Source organism: Dama dama, chromosome 2 (assembly GCF_033118175.1).
Source record: "Dama dama isolate Ldn47 chromosome 2, ASM3311817v1, whole genome shotgun sequence".
In the NCBI taxonomy this organism is placed as follows: Eukaryota; Metazoa; Chordata; class Mammalia; order Artiodactyla; family Cervidae; genus Dama; species Dama dama.
Window position 1 is genome coordinate 7892139 of NC_083682.1, and position 25220 is coordinate 7917358.

At 48.4% G+C, this 25220-nt stretch overlaps 1 protein-coding gene across 10 annotated transcripts; it reads left to right on the forward strand.

The window, feature by feature from the left end:
• The first annotated feature begins 6058 nt into the window (after nucleotides 1–6058).
• SF1 (splicing factor 1) lies at nucleotides 6059–19964 on the forward strand. Of its 10 annotated transcripts, none has more exons than XM_061164338.1 (14): nucleotides 6059–6834; nucleotides 8176–8304; nucleotides 10948–11023; nucleotides 14059–14211; nucleotides 14416–14505; nucleotides 15051–15234; nucleotides 15323–15438; nucleotides 15540–15647; nucleotides 16325–16505; nucleotides 16760–17033; nucleotides 17358–17417; nucleotides 17538–17717; nucleotides 18424–18628; nucleotides 19062–19964. In XM_061164338.1, exons 1-14 carry the CDS (start codon nucleotides 6429–6431, stop codon nucleotides 19189–19191), a joined length of 2292 nt encoding a protein of 763 aa, XP_061020321.1. In that variant the 5' UTR covers nucleotides 6059–6428; the 3' UTR covers nucleotides 19192–19964. The 10 variants fall into 10 exon arrangements, with proteins under 10 accessions (XP_061020321.1, XP_061020312.1, XP_061020328.1 ...); XM_061164359.1 differs by having other exon boundaries at nucleotides 6062–6459; XM_061164369.1 differs by having other exon boundaries at nucleotides 6062–6459; nucleotides 6774–6834; nucleotides 18424–19202.
• Nucleotides 19965–25220: the final 5256 nt, after the last annotated feature.

Below are 25220 nucleotides of genomic sequence, written 5' to 3' on the forward strand. Positions count from 1 at the left end.
CCACCCAGGAAGCCCGCCGGTATACATATTCCTTGGTAAAGTGTCTATTCAAATCTTTTGCTTTTAAAAATAGGGTTGTCGGACTTCCCTGGTGGCTCAGTGGATAAGAATCCACCTGCCAATGAAGGGAACGTGGGTTCCATCCCTGGTCCAGGAAGATTCCACATGGTGCGGAGCAACTAAGCCCTTACACGACAAGTAATGAGCCTGTGTGCCACGACCACTGAAGCTCGTTCCCACAAGAGAAGAAACTGCAATGAGAAGTCCAAGCACTGCAACGAATAGTCGTCCCTGCTCACCGCAACTAGCGAAAGCCGGCTCACAGCAACGAAGACCCAGCATAGCCACAAATAAATATTTTTTAAAATAGAATTAAAATTCCAGCTTTGAGATACAAATGACATAAAACATATTGAAAGGTTAAAGTGTACCATGTGATGATTTGATACACACATAGTGTGAAATGATTACAACAGTAAGTTTAGTTAATACCACATGAGTTGTCTGTTTTCTTACTGCCGAGTTTTGAGAGTATGGATAAAAGTCCTTTACCAGATATGTGATTTGTACATAGCTATCTTGCTATTATTTCTAATTTGTACCCAATTCACAAATTCCAATACCTATCAACCCCTTGTTCAAATTAATACCTTTAATAGGAAGGTGTAAATATACATGGTTTTCCAGGAAAAAATTATGAAAAGTACTTGGTGCATCATGTGTGCTCACTCGCTGGTAGACATTCCTAATTTGGGCAATGAAATCATGTGTGAGGCTCTGCAAAGGCTGGACATGGTGGGGGAAGAGAGGGGTCAGAAACATCCCATGGATTTGCTCCCTCCAGGCTCAACTAGCTCCACGATACTGCTTCTCAATCTTGCCAGGGGCTTGGAGTTTCTGAACTATCAAATTAGAATGAAATGATGCCAGGGACTTGCAGGGTGTCAAAACTTCTTTTTGGCTGCACTGCATCATATGCAGGATCTTAGACCCCTGCTGCTGCTGCTAAGTCACATTAGTCGTGTCCGACTCTGTGCGACCCCATCGACGGCAGCCCACCAGGCTCCCCCGTCCCTGAGATTCTCCAGGCAAGAACACTGGAGTGGGTTGCCATTTCCTTCTCCAGTGTGTGAAAGTGAAAAGTAAAAGTGAAGTCGCTCAGTCATGTCTGACTCTTAGCGACCCCATGAACTGCAGCCTACCAGGCTTCTCCGTCTATGGGATTTTCTAGGCAAGAGTACTGGAGTGGGATGCCATTGCCTTCTCCACTTAGACCCCTGACTAGGAATCAAATCCGTGCCCCCTGCAATGGAAATGCAGAGTCTTAACCACTGGGCCACCAGAGAAGTCCTAAAACTTATTCTTTACTTTCTGACACTGATTGTCTGACACAACTGGATGTTCCACAGTTCAGTTCAGATATGAACTACCCCGAGTTGGTGAAGATCCCACACGTTAAGGGGTTCAACCACAAGACCTGGGCCTCCAGGCTACCCACACCTCTGACCAACTTTGCTACAAATTTGGTAGTTCCCACAACCCACTTCAGGTTCAATAAGTTGCTAGAATGACACAAAGAACTCAGGAAAGTGCAGTATATATGACTGCTGCATTACTTTAAAGGCTACATTTAAATGAAGAGCTAGAAAAAGAGATGCATTGGGCAGCAAGGTCTGGACGAGTCCTGAGGTCAGGAGCCTTACCCTGATGCGTGCAATCAGGGTGCATCACCCTCCTGTTACATTCGTATGTTCACCAACCTGGAAGTTCTCCAAACTTCGTTGTTTAGAGTATTTATTGAGGCTTTATTACATAGGTGTGATTGAATAAATCACCAGTCATGTGATTGAGTGCAATCTCCAGGCTCTCTCCCCCGCCCAGAGGTGGAATGTAGGGCTGAAAATTGGTTGGTTTTTCTGGTGACCAGTGACCATCCTGAAGCTCACTCAGGGACCTCAGAGCTGGCAGTGAGTCTCCCTGTTAGCATAAATCCGGCTATGGGTCCAAAGGGCCTCATTATGAATAATGAAAGACACTCCCAGCACTCAGGAAATCCCAAGGGTTTCTGGAGCTCTTTACCAGGATCTGGGGACAAAGACCAGATAGATGTGTTGCTGTTTTTCATTATACTGCACCCTGGTTTAAAATCAGGAGGCATCTGTGTATAATTCTTGACCCCACAGCTCAGGAGACAGTCCATTAATACCAACCACCACGCCTCCGATCTCATTCTATCAGTGCAGTGCCCTCTACAGTAGCACTAATGTCCATATGCTACAGACAAAGAAGCTGAGATGCATAGACAATAAATGACTTCCCTAGTTGCCAGCTGGTGGGTGGCTGGCCTGCGTCTGTAGGACTCCAACTTGCCTCAACACTGGGGAGTCTGTTCCATGGTCCTCAGCCAGAAAACAGCATGGCCAACATTCCAATCCAGTTCTGCCAAATAGGTGTCTTGGACCGACAGACTACACTGGTTAAGTTGTGTGACCTTGGGGTAGTTATTTAACCTCACTGTGCCTGGGTTTTCTCATCTATAAGTAACAGATAATACCCATCTCTGAAGGTGGTTGTGAAGATGAAATTAGCTACTACAAGGGAAAGAAGTCAGAACAGATCAGGAAGTAGCCAACATCCAAACTCAATTTTAACTATTCATCTGTCCTTAGAACACTTAGAAAAATTGATCATATACTTGACCACAAATGAAACTGTATTTTTTAAGATTAGAGATTTTAAGACCATATTGTGAAGAATCTAAAAAATATATAAACTAGTAAAAGGACAACCAAAATATTTTAACTTGGTAATTTTTTAAAAAACACTCTCACAAAAATCCTAAAGGAAATGACTAGAAGGCAGTGACAATGACTACCCCATGAGAGTCACAACTGCAGCCTTTAACATTATTAGTACGATAGTATCATTAACAGTAATAGTACATTTTTGTGTGTGTGTTAGTCTCTCTCCTTTGCTAGACCATGATTTTCTGGAAGCAGGGGCTGAATTTTATTCAGGGTCATACCTGTCAAGCTGTTTTATATTTAGTAGTTGCTCAAACATAGAAAGATTCTTTTCTCCCCTCCTCCCTAGAATTTGTTGTATTTACTGGTAATGTTTCCTTATTTTTCAGATGATTTAAACATTTCTATTTTTCCTTTTATGTCCACAGTATTAACTTCATTTTTATTAGTTACACTTGCTCAGTATAAAAAGTTAAACGTAATACATAGAAATAGGAGAAAAAGTAAAAATTACCTAAGATCCCACTAACAGTGGAAATTTGGTGATTGTCCTGTCAATGCGTTTTTTTGTTTCGCAGCATGGCTTGTGAGATTTTAGTTCCCTGACCAGTGATCAAACTTGGGCCCCTGGCAGTGAAAGCAGCAAGTCCTAACCACTGGGCCATAGGGAACTACCTCAATGCATTTCTTTATATCTATACAGTTGTATAGGAGCAGGCAATGGCAACCCACTCCAGTACTCTCGCCTGGAAAATCCCATGGTTGGAGAAGCCTGGTAGGCTGCAGTCCATGGGGTCTCTGAGAGTTGGACACAACTGAGTGACTTCACTTTCACTTTTCCTTTCATGCATTGGAGAAGGAAATGGCAACCCACTCCAGTGTTCTTGCCTGGAGAATCCCAGGGACAGGGGAGCCTGGTGGGCTGCCGTCGATGGGGTCGCACAGAGTCGGACACGACTCAAGTGACTTAGCAGCAGCAGCAGCATACAGTTGTATGTTTGTAAATGCTTTTGAACTGTGGTGTTAGAGAAGACTCTTGAGAGTCCCTTGGACCGCAAGGAGATCAAACTCGTCAATCCTAATGGAAATCAGCCCTGAATATTCATTGGAAGGACTGATGCTGAAGCTCCAATACTTTGGTCACCTGATGTGAAAAACTGACTCATTAGAAAAGACCTTGATGCAGTGAATGATTGAAGGCAGGAGGAGAAGGGGACAACAGAGGATGAGATACTTGGATGGCATCACCAGCTTGGACATGAGCTTGAGCAAGCTCTGGGAGTTGGGGATGGCCAGGGAAGCCTGGCGTACTGTTTGGGGTCACAAGACACAGCTAAGCGACTGAACTGAAATGGGATCACATCATATATTTTTTAAAAACATGAAAAATATTTTAAAAATATGTTGGGTTCTTAAAATGTATTGGATAACTTCCAAGTACCTATTTCCCTCTTCAGTGTCTTAACTGATGACTTGTGTATCCTTTGTGGCTTTCTCCATACTCATATAATCATACGCATACACATGTATGGACTTTGTTTTACAAAAATAAGATCATGTAATAGCTATTTCTCTGCTTCTTTTCTTATTCAATAACAATATAGCACAGAAGTCCCTCCAGATCAGTAGGTATGGATTATCTCCTTTTCAAGGCTGCCTACTAATCCAGGTTATGGATAATCTACTTCATTTAACAAATCACATGTTGATGGTAGTTTTGTTTCCAGGTTTCTGCAGTTACAAACAAGACTGCGGTCAACGCAATAGAAGACTTTGAACACATTACATTATGTAACCACATGCCTTGTGCAGGGGCAGATTCCCAGGAGTGGGATTACCACATTGAACATGTTTTTTATTTTTCTCTGAAAGGGGTACAAAATTTTTTTTAAGCCACACCATGCAGGATTTTAGTTCCCCAACCAGTGCCCCCATGCGTTGGGAGTGCAAAGTCTTATCCACTGGACCACCAAGGAAGTCTTGAGAGGTACAATTTTAATAGATAATAGGATGCTTTTCAAAAAAGAATTCAAAGTAGTAACTTAGCTTTTTTTTTTCCTGATTGTTGACGATGTCTCATATCACCTTTAATTTGCATTTCATCCTTAGGAGGTTGGTACTTTTCATGTTTTTTTGGCTATTTGGATTAGATCTTCTGAGACTTGTTTATTCAGTCTTTGCTCATCTTCTGTTGTTTTTCACTTTTAAATTATTTTTAAGACTTCTTTGCATATTACAGATATTAGCTCTTTATCATATGTATGGCAAGTATACTTTCTTAATGTATTATTGTCTGTTGACTTTTATCATAGGTTCCTCTGGTAATTAACTTTTTTTGTTTTCTGTCTTCATAAAGTCTCTAACCCTAGATGACTCCGATAATATCCTAAATTGTATTGTGTCTGTTTTATTCTTTAAATTTAGGACTCTATATACCGTTTACTAGCTAAATCTTTTCCTTACTGAATTGAAACACCACCTTTTTGGTTAGACTCCATCCTATTGAACTAATCTGTCTCTCCTACAACAATACCACATTGTTTCACTAGTGTGTCTTTTGTATTCTATTATTTGGAAAGGCAAGCTCCTCAACCTCGTTTACAAATTTCCCCACTATTTTCAGTTATTTTATTTGACTTAAAAGATGATCTAATCAATCTCAATTTCGCTGGGATTATAATCAAAACGCACGGTATATGCAAACTAATTTTTGAATTGATAACTTCATATTGGTTTCCACCAAAGATCTATGTACCTCCATTGGCTCGGATACCGTTTCTAATTCTTCAATAAGACTCTATTTTATAGCTCCTTTTTCCTTCCACTTTTTATTTTTTTCAAAAACAGGAAGTCCCCTTTTACCTGTGTTGTCGACGGATCCGGTTTACCGGTCCGCGCCAGCCCCTCCCCCGTCCCTCGGTTCCGGGTTACCATGGGAATCGAGGATTGACGTCACCAAGGGCTTCCGCGCCGGACCCGAGGGTCAACGGTGAAACCAGGGACAGAGACACGGCTTTGCCCCATCTATGCATGCGCGCTCCTGTTCCGCTCCTCCCCGACCCCAATTCTTGTTCCGCCACGGCTTTTCCGCCGCGACCTCTAGCTTAAACCCAGCGAAATTACTCCCCGGGGAAAGGGAGCGAGGAAAAAAAAAAAATCGAACCAACGACAGCCAATCCCAGGACATTACGACGCAACGAAATTGATTGACTCCACCAGCCCAACCAATGGGAGAGCTCTTGGCCCTATACGTCACAGAGTTTACCCCACCTTATCCCTCCTTTCTGGACTCCGAGCTCAGTTCGCGCAGTAACAAATGAAGTGCGCGCTGCGACACCTCCTAGCTCTTCAGGCTCGGCCGCCATTTCCTCGCCTGGCCTAACGGTCCGGCCAATCCCAGCGCTCATCGAGAAAGGCTAAGGCTCCACCAATCGGAGCCCGCCGATTCCGACCCTTTGCCTCAGCTCGGCCCAATCCAGGCCCCGGCCCCGTCGCCCCCGGTCCGCCCCCGCGGAGCCCTCTCTCCTCCCTCTTTGTGCGTCTCGCGCCGCCGCCGCCCGCCGCGTGAGAGGACGGGTTCCGCGCGCTCCGCGGCAGCGCAGTCGGGTCCCCTCCCCCCAGAAGATTCGGGAAGAAGAAGCCGCTGCCGAAAAGGAGTCGCCGGTGCCGGTCCCTGGGGGCGCCATGGCGACAGGAGCGAACGCTACGCCGCTGGGTAAGCTGGGCCCCCCAGGCCTCCCTCCCCTCCCTGGCCCCAAAGGGGGCTTCGAGCCGGGACTACCGACTGCCCCCGGGCCTGGGGCGGGGCTGCTGGTGTCCGGGCCGCTGCCGCCCCCGCCCGTGGGCTCGGTGGGGGCCCTGACCGCGGCCTTCCCCTTTGCGGCGCTACCTCCGCCGCCGCCGCCGCCGCCGCCCCCCCCGCCTCCCCAGCAGCCGCCGCCGCCACCGCCCCCCTCCTCGGGCTCCTCGTACTCGCCGCCGCAGCCGCCCCCTCCGCCGCCGCTCTACCAGCGCGTGTCGCCACCACAGCCACCGCCACCCCAGCCGCCGCGTCAGGACCAGCAGCCGGGCCCGGCCGGCGGCGGAGGAGGTGAGTCGGGCCGAGAGAGCGCGCGAGGCGCTGCGCGGATGGGCCCGGCCGGCTGAGGGGCGCGCGGCGGCGGCGGCGGCGACGGCGGCTGCACGCGGCAGGGGCGCGCGCGCGCGCGCGCACGGGGAGGCCCGGGCGGCGGAGCCACGGGGCGCGCGGCCTGGTTCTCGGGCCTCGAGTGCGCACGCGCCTCAGGGGTGGGGGCCCGGCGGGAGGAAGTTTGTTGCGCGCAGGCGCAGTTTGGCGACCCGGATTTGGCCAACCTAAAAGCCGAGATTGGGGGGACCCCTTGTTGCTCTCCACCTCTGGTGTCCGGGAGGGTTGTGGAGAAGGGATCGAGTGGGTGGTTGGGGTGTCTCATGTGCAAGTCTGCAGGGCGGGAAAGGGTCAACTGATGTGGAGCGTCCTCTTCCTGGTTGTAGCAGAGTTCTAAAGGAAGAAAATATCAAGATAAGCTCTTTAAAACTTCTTTAATAAAACAGGGCTTTCGCTTCACAACCAAAATGGATGAAAGTCTTCAGGGGGTGTTTAGGTCCGATTTTTTGTGACCCTTTTTGGCAAGGATGTTCTGTTCGTTTCGTCATCTCACTTTATCTACCTAAGAAGTATGACACGCCTTCTTCTCTTGAGGCTTTTCTGCTGGATCTGGCCCCTGAGGAGGCACCTTTGTGTATCAAACGCCAGGGAGTTTCTGCTTGTGTACTGGGGAAGAAAGATTTGGCTCCTGTTGTATAGCTTGTTCTTTGTTGAACTTAACGATACGTTTTTTAGACACTTAAGGGTCCAACTGGCCAGGAAAATGCTGACCTTAGCTAAACTTTTGAGGAGAAACGTGATTTTCCTGAAGAATCCAGGTTTTTCAGTTGATAACCATAGATTTAGTTGTGTTTTGTCTTTCTCAGGTGACTGGTGGGGAGGTAGGAAGAGTCAGCAGTTACCAATATTGCTTTATACCCTTGAATATTCAGTCTGCTCTTATGTCCTGGGGCTGTTAAGAGGTTTATGGACAACCATGTGGTATATTAGTATCTCAACACTCTTATTTCACTACTTGAAACTTTGTGCACTGAGATTTCTTGTTTACATACACATTTCATAGCATTTCTGTGGACAAAAATTATAAATGTGCAATGTTAACTTTTCAGACCCAGGTCCCCTTCTAGTGGCCATGTCTTTTGACTTTCTGGGTTTGTCTTCCATTCTCTGCTGTTTGTTTTTAGGTCAAGTTCTCAGTTTCATAGTCTGCTGAGGTTGTGTGTAGTATCATAAGTATCCTAAACCAACTGTTGGTAGTTACTCTGCTGGTTTATGTTTACATCTTACGAACTTCATCTCTCTTAGACTTCCCCAGTAAGAAGCGGAAGAGGAGCCGCTGGAACCAAGACACAATGGAACAGAAGACGGTGATTCCAGGAATGCCTACAGTCATCCCCCCTGGACTTACTCGGGAACAAGAAAGAGCTTATATAGGTAAATACACGTTCTGCACTCAAATGCATTTTCAGATTGTTACTGAACTTACAGTTTTCTCTTTGAGAGGAGCTATGGTCAGATGACTTTGATATAATCCATCAGTTTTTGCTCTGTGAGTCCTGCATTTGTAGTTCCTTGCTTTGGTCTGTTGGTAACAGCAGTGTTCTCCATGAGTGCCAGAAGGGTAGAGGGGCCCGCTTAGGAATGAGAATAGTTCCCAGCCCAGCACCCAACCCCACCCTTTTCAGCTGCTGTTCATTACCAGTTGATGAGGTGAGTGTTACATGCCTCTCTGGATTTGGCCCCAGTGGAGAACACTGCAGGTATTGTAAACCAAGTACCTTTTTCACAGCCTGGCCTTTCACCATAATTTCATATTCCTCCTTTCCCTAAAATGTGGTCTTTTATTTTTTTATAGGTACTTTCTGAAAGGGGAAAAAACTCAGTTTAATCAAAAAGTGGTTCCGAAAGTGTGTTTTACCCCCTTTTACGATTTTGTTGAATTTAACCTTTCCTTCAGCATCTTTTCTGGTTTGGTCTTTGGAGAGCTGTCTTAAAATGAGGGCTCTTGTGTTTACTCCTAAGGAACTCTGCAGGGAAAGGGGTACTGCTTGGATCTGGAATAATGAGGTGGTTAGGATAAAAGATCTTAACTGTTGGGAAATTTTGAGAATTACGAATATCCATAGTAGAAATGAAACTAACTTAAAAATTACCTTTTTTAAAAAAAATAAAAGGTTTTTAATGCAAGTTTTACATTCATTTATGTACCTGTACAGCTGTCTCAAAAAAGTTTACTTGATACACATTTCCTACTAACCAAATAAACATTGGAGTAAATTAGGGCAGAAGCCTCCTAGACCCATGAGGTTGTGTCCTTCATGAGTAAAAGACCTCAAGGCCATTGTTGTTCTTGAGGATCTTCATCTCTTTTCTAGATGGCTGAAAATTTTGAGGTGTTGAAATTGTCTTATCTCCTTTTTACAGTACTAATAATTCTTCTTTCCCTACTGTTGAGTCTACTTCCACCCATACTTTTATGTCTTGTATTTGATTAGTCTGGGTCTTGATAACCTTATGAAAATGTCCCTAGTAGAGTGATATCCCAAGGACACAAGCAGATGTAGGAAATGGGAAAAACAGACTCATTCTTTACATTTCCAGCTCTCTTCCTTTGGAGGAAGTTACTGCTCTGGGTCCTAAGAGCGTTTAAAGGTGTAATCAAAGCCTGGGCTAGTGTAGGCCTCTTCTCCAAGGAAGATAGCAACCTTTAGATTCAGGTGCCGGTGGTCTCCTCAGATCAGAGCCCACATCCCTGCTGTCCAGTTATGAGAACTGCCTACCTCCATGAAGGTGACTCTCACCTTGAGCAGTTGAGCTTAACACTTGACTGCCAAGTCAGAACTTCTCTAGCATAAAACAACTTGGGGGCCCACATGTGTCTTAGTGCTGTTTTATCGCTCTTACACAGGAGGTCCCCAATATCCTCTTTTGATATTAATGTAGATTTTCATTTCTTCTGAGTTGGAGGGGATGTGGGGTATAGCCCTGTGGGTTGTATTTAAAATTAGAAGGGTGTCTGGGTTTAGACATGCATTAATTCTTGGAGTCAACTCAGCTTGAACCCAACCCATTAAGACTTGCCCTTGTTAGAGATAACCTGCTTAGGACACTCAGATGCTACAAAGGTAAGAAACAGGTGGTCATTAAGCATGCGAAGAGAGTGATCTGCCTTCACACTTCCCATTATCTTGAGAAAATCAGCTGGGTAATACTTCCCTGGAGTCACTGAACTTTTGTGAAACCCTCATCTCTCTTTTTCATATACAGCCTCGTTTGTCAAGGTCTTAGGGCCCCACATAACTCTCCTTGACCCACACTTTTCATTCTCTGCACCCCTACTTTTATTCCCCATGTAAGGAGCGAGTCTAAACTTCTTGCATTGTCACTGGTGTATTAAGGTATACGGATTGTTATAAAATTTGAATGAAAACAACAGGTATTGGGAGATCCTTACTAGTACGGATCTGGTTTTACAGAAAGAATATGCACAAACTTACATATGAGACTGTTGAATTGGTTATTAAATGTTTTGTTTAAGGAATTTTAATCCTGGTATCAGTGAAAATGATCTTTGCTTAACTGGTGTTTTTCCTTGTCCCATGTTAATTGAATCTCATTTTGGGTTATGTTTTAAGTTTTGATGAAGGAAAAATAAAATCTAAGAGTCTTGCACTCAAGAATGTAATTTGGTGGGAACAGGGTATTGGTGATAACATACATGGTTTAGTTCTGAGTGCCAATTGTATAGCAAGCCTTGGTGGAGAGGAAGAGGTAAAAGGCCTCCTAATAATTGTTTTGATGTTAGCCTTAGTGAACAGTCTATACTGCTAACCCCTCTTCCAATGAACTGTTTGCTTCCTTAAGTGATAACCATTTTGAAGTGAAAGATACTTAGAGATGTAAGTGGACTCCTGCCAGTAGATGGTTGGGAGTTTTTGCCTCAATGTGTTCACTGATCAGTCGTCCCTTTCAAAGTCTCCGAGTTCTTCATGCTTGTTGTTGAGATTTGAGATGTTTTTTGGTAACATTGTCTTTTTTCCATCCTTTTTTTTTCTTTCCTAACCTGGTTTCTTCCAGTGCAACTGCAGATAGAAGACCTGACTCGTAAACTGCGCACAGGAGACCTGGGCATCCCCCCTAACCCTGAGGACAGGTTGGGAAACAGTTTTAACCAGCTGACAGTAACGCTTTTACCTTTTTCTCAATACGTTTTACTGGTGGCAACATGTTGTGTCAGTTCAATAAAATCCTAGTAAGAAGACTGGTACTGTGACCATTCTGGGAACTAGAGTGTAAATTAGCAGTATATATGGTCAGTCATCAGTTAGCAAATTGAAATGAAATTTAATTACTAGCAGAATCAAAAGTTACAGGAAAATGGACAACTGGTTTTCAATTGAAAAGCATGTAGATTTTAACCTGATTTACCCACTAGTAGGGAGAGTGAGGTGGCCCATTAACCAGCTATTTCAGTATTTCCTTTGGCTGAAAGCCCAGATGTAGCATTTTCCTCACAGGTACTACACAATGTAGGGAATAAGAATATTTTTGAGCATCACTGAATTTGAGCAGGCCAGAAACTCAGTCTGGTCAGCTCATGCTGCAGTCTCGTGCTCATGGTTTTGAAATAGACAAAATTCTAACCAACTTCCTTCATCGCTGCCAGTTAATTTTCGGCCTTGGCTATTGCCTGGGGTGTTGGGAGGGGCCAGAATATTTTCACATGTTTTGGGAAGGCAAGCAACCAACCAATTACTTTTTTTTTTTTTTTTTTTAAAGGAAGTGTGGTCCTCAAACAGCTGTGGTCATGTCATTTCAGTTTGTAATTTCTCTCACCTCTAAAAAGTAAAAAGTCTACAAAGTTTGAGGGAAATGAAATTTTTTAACAGGAATTTTATTGGCAGGCCAATATATGAACAGCTAAAATCTGGTCCATTTAATAGAAAGGCAATGTGCCTCCCCAGTGAAGTTTCTTTTAGTACATGCAGCATGGTTGAAAACACTTTGCTTTAAAAAGTAGTGTTTTTGGCTTGCTGCCCATTTTAATAACTTTTTAAATCAGGAACATAATGTAATGGTTTTAGAAGCCACTCACTTAAATAAGCACCTTTTTGGTGCCCTGTGTCAGAAAGCAAAGTAACTTCCATAGTGATGCTTTACATTTGAGTTAATTAAATTTTTTAATGTTTTCACCTGTAGATTTTGGTTGGAGGGTTGTGTTATGTTTTATATTTTGATTTTTTTTTTTAGATTTGCTTTATAGATTATAGACCACAACTGTTTAGTGCCTTTTTGGCCTTTTTTCCTTTAATAACATGTCCACAGGTTACCAGGCAGTTCCTCAAAAAGTTGAATTTTTAACAAACCTTTGTTTCCTGGAGAATTTGGATTAGAAATTAGATGACCTCTAATACTCTTCCTATTCAAAGTGAAGAAGTTGGGCCAGTCTGACCTCTAGAATATTGGTTTTTGCCTTTCACTTCCACAATTTGGAAAGAGGTTACACTGTTGTGGGGCCTTTAAATGACCAATTTGGTACTGGTAAAGCTTCTTTTGGTGATACAGCCAGAAGTGCTTAATTCTAGACAGCTATGAATGAGGTGGGAATTAGAAATGTCAAGCATGTTAGAAATAAAATCAGAGCAGAGTTTTTTTTTTCCTCCCTTGAATTCAGTTTGAAAGAGGCCCTAATTAATGCCTGATGGTTTTGCTTTGAAAGAGCCCAGGTTGGAGGGAAATGCAAGAGTTTCTCATTGAAGGTTATTTCTTAAAAAGGTGTATTCTCAATATGAAGCCACTTTATGCCATTTTGATGTTGCTTAAGTTGCACAGTTAAAAATGTTTTAAAACCTGTAGATTTAAATGTATAAGATGGTAGTCTAATGAGCTGGGGTATGTTTGTCTTTGTTCACTATTACTGGATTGTGCTAACAGTTTATACAAATGCTAGAAACGGAGGTGTCATTTAGCCGTCATTAGCCATGAACAAACCTGACCTTTTATTCCATCGTGTGTGTAATGTGGTATGACATGATTCGCTTTAGGCTGAAGACAGTGGGAGCAGCCGAGTTCAGTCCTTGCTCTCCAACTAGGCAAGGTTCTCTCAACTAAACAAAGGGTATAGGAATCTTGACTACTTTCAGGATGTTTTTAAAATAACCTGATCCACATGGTCTCTTCCCTTCTTGCAGCTGCTACTAAATTTTCATTCACAATATCAAGCTATGGTCCTTTTTGTAATCTTAACTCAGAATTCTAGGAGTGTAACTTTTCTTTTTTTTTTTATTACCGCAAAATCCAGCTGTGGTAAACTGATCATTTTATCATTGCTATTTTTTACTTGTAGCAACAGCATTTTACTCCTTTAAAAAAAGAGAGAGAGAAAATCTGCTTTCTGGACTTGTAAACTCTGGTGGAGAATCATAGGTTTTCCCCTTGCTGTTTGCAGGTTCAGACCCTAGACAAATACTTGACCAAATCTGCATTTGCAGCCTCTCAGAGAAGCTGCTTTAGCAATTTAACGGTTTTCTCTACCCAGACTCCCTAACCTCGAACAGCCAGAAAACAGGTTGACTCCTGGGCCTTGGACACAGCCAGCCAGGCCATTGAAGGAAAAGCAGAGACGAAGCCTTGAATCATCTCTCTCCATTGTGGGGGCCAAGTAGCTGCAGTAGCCTTGAGTCCCAGTTGTATTGGGTTAAAGAGCTCATACTTACTATGTGGTAGGGGTACAATCTCTCTTCCTGTTAGGTCATGAGCTCTGCAAGAGTCGTTTAACATTTTACCTAAACTTGGGGTTTCCGTGGTTCATGAAGTTGTAATATGGGTTTTTTTTTCCCCCAAACAAAAGAAAATTCATATTTGGCAAGAAGACTCCAGAGGATGATACAGTCCTTGCCATTCACAGTCTAGAGATTTTCCCTTAGAAGGACTTTTTTTCCTCTCATCACTTTTAGAACAAAACCACTTTTTTCCTTTCTCACACACACCCCAGTCCCCCTGATGCTAAGCCAGTTTCCACCTCCCTATTTCACACGATTTTGAATAGCACACGTTATGGTCGGTTCCTCCGAAGAGTGTTGTGTTAGGGTCTTGAGAGGCAGAGGGGCTGGGGAAGACTTATTTTAGCCCGTGTGGGAATGAGAGTAAAGTGAAGGCAGAGGGGTGACGGTGGTCTGTTTCCCACAGGTCCCCTTCCCCTGAGCCCATCTACAATAGTGAGGGGAAGAGGCTTAACACTCGCGAGTTCCGTACCCGCAAGAAACTTGAGGAGGAACGGCACAATCTCATCACGGAAATGGTTGCCCTCAACCCTGATTTCAAGCCACCTGCAGATTACAAGTAAGCCAGGGGACTGGGTGGTCTGGGATAAAGACCCCAGCAGATTAGGTGTGGTCTGCTAGAGCATTGTGGATACTAACCTCTCACTCCTTAACCCCTGTCACCTATAACAACATGTGGTACAGAAGGTTAGTTCTAGAAGAGCTGTTGTTTATCTGTCTCACCTCAGAAGTGTGCAGAGTCTATGAGTGTTTTCTTTCTTAGACCTCCAGCAACACGTGTGAGCGATAAAGTAATGATCCCACAAGATGAGTATCCAGAAATCAATTTTGTGGGGCTGCTGATTGGGCCAAGGTGAGTACCTGTTGTTCTGTGGAATACAGAATTCCCAAGGACCTTGGGAGGGGCTCCCTGGGTGGCTTGATGTTAAAGAATCTGCCTGCTAATGCAAAAGATGTGGTTCGATCCCTGGGTTGGAAAGATCCCCTGGAGGAGGAAATGGCAGTGCACTCGTGTTCTTGCTTGGAAAATCCCATGGACAGAGGAGCCTGGTGGGCCAAAGTCCATGGGTGTCACAAAAGAGTCAGATGCGACTTAGTAACTGAGCACGCATGCAAAGACCTGGGAGATGTCTGTCTTGTGCCTTTTTGGGTACCATCTTCCTGTTTTTGGTATGATGTTCACTTGGGCTGAGTGAATACCTTTTGGTGAGAAAATTTTCTGTTTCACCACAGAGGAGTCAAATCTTGAGGATTGCTGTCTGTGACCTTAACTTAAAGATCATGGAGCTGTTGGTGGGAAAATCCCATTCTGTACATTCATGGTTTCCTATCACTGCCCAGTGAGCCACTCTGAATTCCCATGTTGGGTATTAAAACCATCTTTTCTGCCTCTGATAGAGGGAACACCTTGAAAAACATAGAGAAGGAGTGTAATGCCAAGATCATGATCCGGGGGAAGGGTTCTGTGAAAGAAGGAAAAGTTGGGCGCAAAGATGGCCAGATGCTGCCAGGAGAAGATGAGCCACTTCACGCCCTGGTCACCGCCAATACCATGGAGAATGTGAAGAAAGCCGTAGAACAGGTAAGGGAATCAGGAAGGAAGCCTCCAGCCAGAAATCTAGGTGGCAGTCCCACGACTTACATAACTGTTCCCGTTGCGTCTCCACCAGATAAGAAACATCCTGAAGCAGGGTATCGAGACGCCTGAGGACCAGAACGACCTACGGAAGATGCAGCTTCGAGAGTTGGCTCGCTTGAATGGAACCCTTCGGGAAGATGATAACAGGTGTGTATGTGATTGGTTTAGAGGGACATGCACAGAAACCAGAACCTATGGAAGAAGGGTGATTGGCCGTAGCCCTTGAGGTGACCTTTTTCTCTCAACAGGATCTTAAGACCCTGGCAGAGCTCTGAGACCCGCAGCATTACCAATACCACAGTGTGTACCAAGTGTGGAGGGGCTGGCCACATTGCTTCCGATTGCAAGTTCCAAAGGTGAGGGTTTCCTGGTAGCCTCTGGTGTATAGGACAGCTCGTGTTAACTTGCAGACCCAAGAGCTTCCATTCATTGAATTTGGTCTATTAACAGTGTGGTGCAAAGCCCAGGATGATTAGAAACATCCCTAGTTTATTGCTTATCTTGAGCCCAGGGAACCTGAAAACTTCCCTTCTGGGTATAGGTGTTTTCACTGTGACTCATTGCTAACTGCTATTTGTTGCTTATGGTTGGTATTACAAGACAGCTTGTAGTTTTGACCAGTTGCAATCCAGCATTTGATAGGAAAGTTTTTCTACTTCGAGTGGCACATATAAAAAGCCTTGTTAAGGAAGGAAGTTTTGGCAGCTGCTCTGGTCTTACATAGATTTTCCTTCCCTGATACCTGCAGTGTGGAAATTGATGAAACTTGGTGTTTTGGGAAAACCTGGACTTTTCCTGGCTTCCTTTCTCTTCTTGCCCAAGGGTCTCTGCTGTGGCAGAGGTCCATGTGCTTTCCCCAGATGCAGAGCTAGGCACAGAGCTGAAGAGCTGATGGGACTATTTCCAGGAAGGGGTTAGAAAGGGTGACTGAATACCTCTGAACTTCCTCTGTGTAAATTCCTCGAAGTAAAGGTTTCTATCTTAATGAGTCTTCTCCACCTCTTTTCTCTTTGTGTCCCTAACCCACCTTTAGGCCTGGTGACCCCCAGTCAGCTCAGGATAAAGCACGGATGGATAAAGAGTACTTGTCCCTCATGGCTGAACTGGGGGAGGCCCCTGTGCCCGCATCTGTGGGCTCCACCTCTGGGCCTGCCACCACACCACTGGCCAGTGCACCTCGGCCTGCTGCTCCCGCTAACAACCCACCTCCACCGGTGAGTTTCAGGGGGTGGTTCTCATAACCTGGCCCCCTCTTCTCTTCCCGTGAGATGGGACGTGGCCAGGTGCTTGGGGTAGGACAGGTGGACATGGCCGGCAACACTGTTCTTTCGGGCCATCAGGAATGTTTGGGGACCTCTCAGTTCGGGAACGTCTTGGCCTTGTGTCCTGGTCCTGTGGCACAGCCGAAAGAACAGTGTTGCCGCCAGAGGGAGCAGGCAGGGACGCTGGCGGGAATGCTCTCACGTAGTCTCTCATGTCCACTACCCAGAGCCGCCCACCCTGGATGAATTCTGGGCCGTCAGAGAGTCGGCCCTACCATGGCATGCACGGAGGTGGCCCTGGTGGGCCCGGAGGTGGCCCCCACAGCTTCCCACACCCGCTACCCAGCCTCACAGGTGGGCATGGTGGACATCCCATGCAGCACAACCCTAATGGACCCCCGCCCCCCTGGATGCAGCCGCCACCACCACCGATGAACCAGGGCCCCCACCCACCTGGGCACCATGGCCCTCCTCCAATGGGTAAGTAAGTGTCAGACCAGAAACCTTGGGGCTTTGGGGTAAGCAGGGCTTTACATGGCTGGGAGCAGGTCTCAGGGGTTGAGTGTCAGTGCTGAGTCTCGTGCCGAGGCTTTGGTTTCCAGGTCAGGAGGAAGTCTCCCTTATGGTTCAGGAAGGGATTTCTATGTGGGGTATACACAGACCTGCCTCATAGAGACAGCATTCAGAATGGCTCTTGTAAGGCAGCGATGGCCATCTCTGCCAGTGACTGAGCTATTGGTGGGGTGTATCTTCACCAGTCACTTCCAATGTCCTGCTAAGTCCCTGCTCTTTCCTTCCATCAAGATCAGTACCTGGGAAGTACGCCTGTGGGCTCTGGGGTCTATCGCCTGCATCAAGGAAAAGGTAACAGAGCCTGGTTGGTGCTTACTGCGGGGTGTTGCCTGCCTAGGCTGGGGAGGCAGTGGGAGCCCTGTGGCGAGCCCGTCTCCTCTCCTCAGGCCTCACCTCTCCACCTCTCTGCAGGTATGATGCCGCCGCCACCTATGGGCATGATGCCGCCGCCGCCGCCGCCTCCCAGTGGGCAGCCTCCGCCCCCTCCCTCTGGTCCTCTTCCCCCATGGCAACAGCAGCAGCAGCAGCCTCCGCCACCCCCTCCGCCCAGCAGCAGTATGGCTTCCAGTACCCCCTTGCCATGGCAGCAAAGTGAGTGGAATATTTTGGGCTGGTGGGGGTGGGTGGGATTGGGAGGGTGGGGCTGAGAGGAATGAGAGACCCTCACATCTCAGGCAGGCAGGCAGACACCTTGGGATGAGACTCTGGTCTCTGCTGTGGGGTGAAAAGAAAGGGCCTTGTGGCCCCTGGGGGTCTGGGGGAAGAGAGCTGATGTCTGGCGAGGCTGTGTCTGGAGAGAGGTTTGTGGGGGCTGGAGGGGAGCCTGCCATAGTAGGCTGGGAGCCGCTGGCTGGCCCACGCCTGCGCCTTAGGCCCAGGGTGGGGTGCATGCATGCTCTGGAGAGGGATGTGACTGGGGCCTGAGAGACTGCAGGGATGGGACCGGGGAGCAGCTGTGGCCTTGAGGTTGAATGTGCCGTTCGGTGGTGGCGGCGGATGGGCGGAGGGATGTCAGAGCCGGTTCTTGTGTCTGGTACCTTCCCCTTGGCCCTTCCAGGGGCATTGGTGACAAAAGGGCTTACTCCGCTAAGCCTAGAGACCTTGAGGCTGACCCCAGGGTAGTCCTGCCCACCCCTCCACCCCCATCGCCAGGACCACCCCGCCCGCCCGCCCCCCACCACCGTACCGCATGCCAAGCAAGGAGCAGGCATCCCTCGCCCCCCATCCCAAGGCAGCAGCCGCAGAGAGCCGCGGTGTGCCCCCGCGCGTGTGACCTTGGGCTTCTTTACCACCCCAGATACGACGACTACCACCACGAGCGCTGGCACAGGGTCCATCCCGCCATGGCAACAGCAGCAGGCGGCTGCCGCAGCTTCTCCAGGAGCCCCTCAGATGCAAGGCAACCCCACTATGGTGCCCCTGCCCCCAGGGGTCCAGCCGCCTCTGCCGCCCGGGGCCCCTCCCCCTCCGCCGCCTCCGCCGCCTGGTTCCGCCGGCATGATGTATGCCCCGCCCCCTCCTCCTCCGCCTCCCATGGACCCTTCTAACTTTGTCACCATGATGGGCATGGGGGTGGCGGGCATGCCACCCTTCGGGATGCCTCCAGCTCCCCCACCGCCTCCACCACAGAACTAGACTTGGTTTTTTAAGAAAATATATATTATATATAGAGAGAATTGGTCTCGTTTAAACACACGCCGAACCTCACCATATGGAGCCAGACATTGGGACGCACGCATGTGATTGTGTGCACGCATGTGTGTGTGTGCACGCACCGGGCTGGGCCAAGCGACTGAGGACTCGCTTGGGAATGGGCAGGTGGTAATAGGGGCGCCAGCTTGGGCTCTCCTGGCGCCCCGTAGCATCGAGTGTCTTCTTTGTCTTCTTTCTCTCCTCACCCAAATCCCTTTGCCTCTCCCCAAACTGGGCCGCCAGGATCCCTCCCCGCGGCGGCGATGGCCCGAGCCATGAGAGTGAGGACTTTCCGCGCCCATTGGTGACCCTTCCAGGCAGACAGCCTCAGCAGCGCCCCTGGTGGACAGGATGGTTCGGCAAAGCAGCCTGAGTTATTTTTATGGACGGAATCGGAACACGCTGGCTCCATATTGTGAAATTTTTATTAATTTTTTCTTTTTTCTTTGTTACTTCCTTATCTCTTCCTTTCTTCAGACTCCGTCCAAGGAGATGCTCTCCCCGGTCTTCTGCTGCAATTAGATTCCTTTCCCTTTTCTCATTCCTGGTTCTTTAAGGAGAGAGGAACAAGTGGTTTTTAGGCAGAGACTTTGGGCCATCAATGTGGCGGGGTGGGGTGGGTGTCTTCTTTGGTTCCAAGATTTTCAAACTGCCATATTTTTTTCAAGCTGAGATATTTTTTCCCCTTTAAGTGCGGGGTTTTGTCTCTGCCACCCATGTGGAGTAGTGGGTTAGTCCCCAGGTTCAGGGTCTATAACCATCCTGGCACCCCTGCCCATGGTAGGTGAGGCCACGTAAGCTGCCTGGGGCTTGTCTGCAGCCTGCAGAGCCCTTTCAGCGCTCCCTGAGCTGCCTCAGATTCCATTTGTTCCTCTCCTTCCTGGAAGGCTACCTTTTAAAATTTATTTTAATCCCAAATGTCTGAATGTTCTGCAGTGTCGAGGGGTTTGAGCCCCTTATTTTCTTCGTTCTGCTTCCTTCCTTTCCTCCTCCCCTCTTCATGGAGTGATTATGTTGACAATAATGTATGATGCGCGTTCTCTTCACTGGTTTATCAGAAATTTCTCTGGGCTTTTTGGTGTATGATTCAACACTGCGTTAAAGGGGGGTGTTCCATTGAATAAAAGAGCAGTGTGGTTTTCCGGGTCTGTTGTTTTTCTTTTCTCTTACACTGCTGCCACTGTCAGTGCCACCACCAGTTAACGAAGCTGTGTTCAGCGCCTGGTCCCCCTGTCCCTTTCCCAGGGGAGCCTCTGGAACCTTCATTAAGGAAGCCCCCCGCCCCCCCTTGTTTCCCCGTTCTCCCTCCCTGTGCAGGTCTGCTGGGGAAGCTGCTGTGTGGGCGGCCCCACCTTCTCCTAGCTTACTGATTAATCGCTGAAGAGCAGGTTCCCCCTTCCTGGTCTCTGTCCTTTTGAAGGCCTTTCCCTGGGGCTCGGACCCCCACATTCGATGAGCTCCAGTTGTGATTCGTTCCTGGAAGCTGCCACCTGACTGAGGCCCTGGGCCTGGGGAGGCCTCAGCATGAAAGGTCAAGCCCCAACTAATCCTGCCTGTCAGGCTCCAAGCTGCTAAAATTAAAACCGCCAAGTGGCTTTTTCTCTCTCTGCTGGTGACTCGCAGCCTGCCAGCACGGCAGGCTTTGGGGAGAGGTGGGGGCAGGAGAAGAGGCCCCACCTTGTGCTCTGTAAGCACTTCACAAAGGGTCTCAGGCTGTTTTGTTCTCTTGTGTCTGGGCTAGTGGACAGGCCCACTGTGGCACCAGGAAAACCCAGCTCAGGACTTCTGGGGCAGTGAGTGAGGTCCTTGTTCAGTGGCTTCTGCTTTGCTGCAGTTCCTGGGGTAGTTGCATGGGGGCCCACGCTTCCCACCACCTTCCCTTCCTTTGGGCAGGTTGAGGCACAGCAAGCTCTGCAGCCCACAGCACTGGGCCAGTGGGGACAATGCTGGCCTGGGCTTTTCTGCAGCTTGGAGCTGGGGCTAGCCCTGCTGTTTATCCTGAGCAGGCCCTTGGTGTTTGAGCCCTGTCCAGCTTGCCTGGGCTGGTTTGCTGTAGGCCTGCAGGGGTTAATGGAGCCTCAGAAGACAGACCTATTCACTGGGTCTCCCCAGGCAGGCCCTAAAGGTCCCTTGACTGAAAGGGAGAGGGGAGATCTTTCCTGTCCTTAGACGACAGAACGGGGGCAGGGCCTGGGGCCTGGCAACCCTCTTTCACCTTGGCTTCACCTCATTGCTTCCCCCACAAGCTCCGTTTCCCTGGTGGGCTCATTGGGCGGTTAATTAGCTCTTTGAAGCTCTGGAAGAGGCAAAGTGGCGCTATGTGGGTTTTAGAAATAAAATCAATAAATGACTTAACCACAGCCCAGCTATCTCCTCTGTCTCTCTCCCCTGGGGCCAGCTCCATTCCTGTGCTCGCTCCCTCTCTGCTCCCTGCCGTCAGCTTTTGTTAAGGTTTTGGTGAGTAACAAAGTGGCTGACTGGGGCATCAGTCTCCAAGGCAGCAAGCACCTGCCTTTGTGGTGGAACCAGAGGGGTGAAAAGGGCTTTCCCAGCCGCCTTAGACCCCTGTGGGAGGGCAAAGCCCTCCACTTGACCCTGCTCCTGTTCTGCTGCAGCAGCAGTGTCTTCCCTGCCCCCTCAGAGCCGGTTGGTGGAAGGAATGTCCTTTGGGAAAGGTCAGTGTTAGGGCTCTGTTACTGAGACCCTGCCAAGTGCTCTGGAGAAACCCAAGATTGGTCCCAGGAAGGAGACAGGATTTCTGGGTGGAAATTTAGTCGGACGTAAACAACCTTTGAGTTAGTTCGTGTATCTGTTTAGAAACCATTGGACATAAACAACATAGAGTTAGTTCAGAGTTCAGGCTGGGAAAGTGTACTTTCAGAGTTCTTTAAATCTCTAAAGGGAACTTCCCTGGTCCAGTGGCTAAGACTGTGTGCCCAATGAAGGGGTCTTGGGTTCGACCCCTGGTCAGGGAAGTAAGATCCGACATACTGCAACTGGAAATCCTGCATGCACCCACTGCAACTAAAGCTCTTGTGTGCAACAAGAAGACCTGGCACAGGCCAAATAAGTAAATGAAGTATTAAGGCTTCCCAGGTGGCTCAGTGTTAAAAGTCTGCCTGTTGATGCAGGAGACATAGGTTTCTTCCCTCATCTGGAAAGATCCCAAAACTAAGGAGCAACTCAGCCTGTGTGCCACAACTACTGAGCCTGCACTCTAGAGCCTGGGAGCCCTGGCTACTGAAGCCCAAGCCCCCTAGAGCCCATGCTCCACAACAAGAGACGCCACCTCAATAAGAAGCCTGCACATGGCAGGTAGAGGGTAGCCCCTGCTTGCTGCAACTCGAGAAAAGCCTGCACAGCAATGAAGACCAAGCACAGCCTAAATAAATAAGCAAAATTATATATATATATATATATAAAATATGGATGGATGTGAGAGTTGGACCATAAAGAAAGCTGAGTACCAAAGTATTGATGCTTTTGAACTGCTGTGTTGGAGAAGGCTCTTGAAAGTCCCTCAGACTGACTGCAAGGAGATCAAACCAGTCCATCCTAAAGGAAATCAGTCCTGAATATTCATTGAAAGGACTGATGCTAAAGCTGAAGCTCCAATACTTTGGCCACCTGATGTGAAGACACTTGACTCATTGGAAAAGACCCTGATGCCGGGAAAGATTGAACGCGGGAGGAGAAGGGGACAAACAGAGGACGAGATGGTTGGATGGCCTCACCGCCTCGATGGACATGAGTTTGAGCAAGCTCCAGGAGTTGGTGATGGACAGGGAAGCCTGAGGTGCTGCAGTCCATGGGGTCACAAGAGTCGGACATGACTGAGCACCTGAACTCATACATAAACCTATACACACAACACCAATAGGGAGTGAAACGGGGGAAGGACTTGGGGAAGCCAGTAGGTCAGTTTCAGTCTTCAAGTTCCCATCATGCTGGGCTGGGGGATGTGAAATGAAGGGTCTCCTGGCGTGGCATTACCCTGGAAAAGACTGGAAAGTTCCAGTGGATGCCACTGACACAACAAAAGCCAAAAGAACCCAGGAGAAAGGTAGCCGGAGAAACCAACTCAAAGTATTACATTTGTTTCCCAACAGAAAGAGGTTGTGTCCCAGTTCAGCCAGTTCCTTGAGTGCAGGGGCAAGGTGATCACCCAGTTGATGAGCAGGGGGAGGGGTGTGGATTGAGTTGACTTGGGGAGCAGAATAAGATAGGATTGTGCTCTGTTGGGGGCAGGTTCTTAGCAGCAGAAAATTAGGGGTCAGTGCAAAGAAGGTTTGCGTGGCCAAAGCATGCAGCCACAGTTGGGGCATGAGGTGACAACATGGACAACTGGTGCCAAAATGCCTCTGAGCTCTCTTTGGCACTCCATAAAGAAGGCAGGCCAGGTGGTCCGAGATGCTGGCCAAGCCCGGTGCTTGGTTGGGGGTGGGGGTTGGGGGGGATGAACCTCCCCTGAGGCACAGCTCAGGAGGAAAGGCTGAGGATGGGAACTGTTACACAAGGAGAGCCACCAGGCATTCTTTTCAAATGCAAGGTGTAGAATACTTTAAAAATGCAAAAGAAAATTTTCTATGTTCACACGACCTTGGTGTAGGTGTGTTTTGGTGTCCTCTTCCTGGTCTTTTTTTCTTTGAAGCACACACTTTGGAAGACCATCCTAGACGCTATCTGGGAGCAGAGGCAGAGCAGGGCTTGGCCTTCAGAGGACTAGGAGTTTGGCCTCCACGCTAAGCTGGTATTTCCAGGGTTGAGTATGTTGTGGCTCAGAAACAGCTGGGATGTCCTTGAAACAGACTCTGTGGCATCCTGCAGCTGGCCAGGCCTCTGATGTGCTTCCTTGGTGCTCAGACTGGAACACCCAGGCTCCTCTTCCCCAGGTCCACCACTCTAGGAGGCCCAGCCTTCTTTGAAATAGCACCAGGCCCTGGGCTCCTTTTGCTCAAAGAATAAAACAGGGGACTTCCCTGGTGGTCCAGTGGCTAAAACTCTGCACTCCCAGTGCTGGGGCTCAGGTTCCACCCCTGGCCAGAGAACTAGATCCCACATGCCGCAACTAAGACTTGGCTCAGCTAAAAAACAGGAACAAAGCAGGATCTATGGCCAATGTAGACAGCATATTAAAAAGCAGAGACATTATTTTGCCAACAAAGGTTCATCTAGTCAAAGCTATGGTTTTTCCAATAATGTATGGATGTCAGAGTTGGACTATAAAGAAAGCGGAGCCCCGAAGAATTGTTGCTTTTGAACTGTGGTGTTGGAGAAGACTTGAGAGTCCCTTAGACTGCAGGGAGATCAAACGAGTCGATCCTAAAGGAACTTTAGGAACCACGTGACCCCGGGTGGGAGAAATGAATGGGAGAAGGCCTTCACTCACCAGCAGCACGGGGAGAGTTGATACCACTGTGTATGTGTGTGTGTCTGTGTGTATGTGTTGTGTTTGTGTGTGTCTGTGTGTATCTGTGTGTATATGGGCTGCTTCAGTTCTCCTACTCCTGTGGGCCACAGGACTACAGTTCCCAGGGGCCCCTGCTCCAGGCTGCTGGCCCCTAGCCAAAGCTGGCCTGTAACCTGACCATCCCTCTTGAAAGGTCACTTCAGAGCTCCTTGAGGGACAGCAACAGGGGGAGCTCTGAGTGGCTGGACTTCGGTGGGGGATGGGATGGGGGCAGTGGCCCTGCCTCAGGCGACCTCTCCCATACCACCTCTCCTGGAACTGAGAGTCCCGGTCCCCCTTTTCTCAGATGCCCAGTGTCCTCCGCTAGCTTCACCTTTTCTGCTCTGGGCACCCTGATGCCCTGTGCAGGTGGCCTTCAGCCACAACATGTGTCCTTCCCACCCAAGGGTAGGGCCACCATAGAAGCTTGACCAGAGAGCATCCCGCCCGTGGTGTGCAGCCCATTGTGTGAAAGTTGAGAACCGAAGCCAAGCTGCTGTGCTGGAGGCTGGGCCTCCCGACACCTGCCCTCTTTGACAGCCTCCTCGGCCTCTCCAAGGAGCCCTGATTGAGGGCCCACAGTCAGGCCCCATCCTTCATCCATAACCCGAATTCAGGGCAGCCTTGGCCAAAGTCACAGCCGAGTCGCTCCAGGTAAGTCTCGGGCCTCTGGAGCCAGCACTCTGACTGCTGCATCCTGACTCCGACCCTGCACAAGGCCGGCCGGGGGACAGAAGACAGCAGACCCCAGTGCCAGTGTGCGAGAGGCCTGGAGGAAGTGGGTCAGTGCAGGGCTGCGAGGGAGCCAGGCTGGCCCTGGCCCTGCCCTGCCCCTCCTCTCCTCCGCTCACCCCAAAATAGCTCCCTAAGGAGCCGGGCCAAGACCCTCCCATCGAGGGAGGGGGTGGGGCAAGCTGCCCTGAGCCAGGCTTTAAAGCACCAGCTGGCCGGGG